Source organism: Pundamilia nyererei, unplaced genomic scaffold (genome assembly GCF_000239375.1).
Source record: "Pundamilia nyererei isolate P.nyererei 1_Seehausen unplaced genomic scaffold, PunNye1.0 scaffold00377, whole genome shotgun sequence".
NCBI classification, from domain to species: Eukaryota; Metazoa; Chordata; class Actinopteri; order Cichliformes; family Cichlidae; genus Pundamilia; species Pundamilia nyererei.
The window spans coordinates 408325-410052 of record NW_005187778.1 but is presented as its reverse complement, the minus strand read 5'-3'; the positions used below and the strand labels follow the sequence as shown (position 1 = coordinate 410052).

The following is a 1728-nucleotide window of genomic DNA, read 5'->3' as shown; positions in this document are numbered from 1 at the left end:
TAGAGACGCTGTCTGTCCCTCGAATCCAAGCTGGGAGCTGGGAGCCTGAAGGCTCTGCCTCCCGTTCTACTCTGAGATAAAGAGCAAAGCCTCAGATCTGTGCTCAGACTGACCGGTATACGGTGCTTGGCTCTGAACACAGCCACTCGTTTGATGTCTTCATCTGTGATGTTGGTGGGGATGACCAGGACGGAAGGATACGTGTCACATAGCTCATAGGTGCTGTTTATCTTACTGATGGTCCAGCTCTCATTAGGAAGCCCCTGACAAAAGACATCCAAGCAGAGGAAAGAAACAAAGTCTGGATAATGTAGAAAACAAATCTGATACACCTGTAACTTGTTCACACATAAAATGTTCAGGATGCTGGAAAAGTAAGTGCTATTAAAAAAGAAACAGAAACATTTTGCAACAAATGAGGTTAACTGGCAACATGTCAGTCGTAGAGTAACGGCGCCCGTGGAGTTACCTGACGTCTGTATTCTGCTGCTGGGTCATACACCTTCCAGCCGTCCACAGGAAACTGCTCTTTGTACAGGAAGGCAAACAAGGGCTGCCAGAGGAAGTCACAGTTACAGTATTAGTCATGCAGATGTAACAAACAGCAGTTTTTACTATAACCGCCCTCACTCACGACCAGTTTGCCTTATGGGACCAACCAAAAGCCTTCTACAGCTAACTGTCAAACTCCTCACTATCCTCCAACCTTTGCTCCTCTTTATCATTTTGTATGTTGGTGCTTGCGTCTGCTATCTGTCACTGGATGTTGTGAGGCAGATCTGAGTGACACGTCAGTTAAAAGCAGTAAATACAGGACAAGAGAATCAAACTGACCAGACTGTGGGACAGAGGAAAGGCATGTTTGGTCAGCACCTCCACCACGTCCGGCTGGCTCTCCTCCATCTTATAGGCAAACCTGGGACTCCTCATGTCCTGAAGCATGAAGCAGGAAACTGCTCAATGAGCAGACTCGCCAAAATAAGACATTTGCACATTTTCTGGGTTTTTCTTTTATTGCTGTTAAATAAAAATGCCTATAAGATGTTAGATGACGTGTTTTAACACATGTAATCATGCATTTGTGTGACTGCTTGTGTATTAAAGCGGTACCTTGCAGACCAGCTCCAGTCCCTTGTTGTTCTCTCCTTGGTTGGGAACACTGATAGATTCGATCCTGCTGATGACTCCCAGGTTCACATCCAGAATGAAGGGAGAGTCCTGAATGGACACACTAACATGAACACACTGGTACAGATGGAGCGCGCTACAGCACTTCTAATAATCGAGCAGACCTTTTCCACACTGATGAAGTACAGCTTGTAGTCTGTGACGGTCAAAGTCCCAGTAACCAGACCGCTGAATGGACAAATGTACATCACATCCTTGACTGTAGGAAAAGGAAAGCGCTGATTACACAGGTGTATTTGTATGACTGGACAATACACATAGAGACTAGGAAGAATGAAGGTACCTGTAGTTTGGATGGTCTCTCCAGGGAGCAGAGGAACCTGGTTCTGGAACATTTTGACCTGTGCTCCGTATCTCAGACCTGGGAGGGTCTGCAAAGATCACAGATCACTCAGTGGGACCACTACACACCTGTTTTATGTTAGCTAGTACTTGCAGACACATCGTTATCAAGCCTGTAATGAAGAGGTATTTTGCTACTGTTGCAAAATAAACTCATCAGTGTTAGAACAATAATCCTTTTTGCTAAAGCATATAGTT

General features: G+C 45.1%; 1 protein-coding gene across 2 annotated transcripts in view; it reads right to left on the bottom strand.

Moving 5' to 3' along the window:
• LOC102205135 (myotubularin-related protein 1-like) overlaps positions 1-1728 on the bottom strand; it is a 12894-nt gene that overhangs the window by 4762 nt on the left and 6404 nt on the right. For both annotated transcript variants that reach the window (XM_005752749.1, XM_005752750.1), the window contains 6 exons: positions 1472-1559; positions 1293-1387; positions 1111-1218; positions 835-933; positions 470-553; positions 114-263 (listed from right to left, as the gene is read on the bottom strand). In XM_005752749.1, the coding sequence (XP_005752806.1) occupies positions 114-263; positions 470-553; positions 835-933; positions 1111-1218; positions 1293-1387; positions 1472-1559 (624 nt within the window). The remainder of the gene's footprint in view (positions 1-113; positions 264-469; positions 554-834; positions 934-1110; positions 1219-1292; positions 1388-1471; positions 1560-1728) is intronic.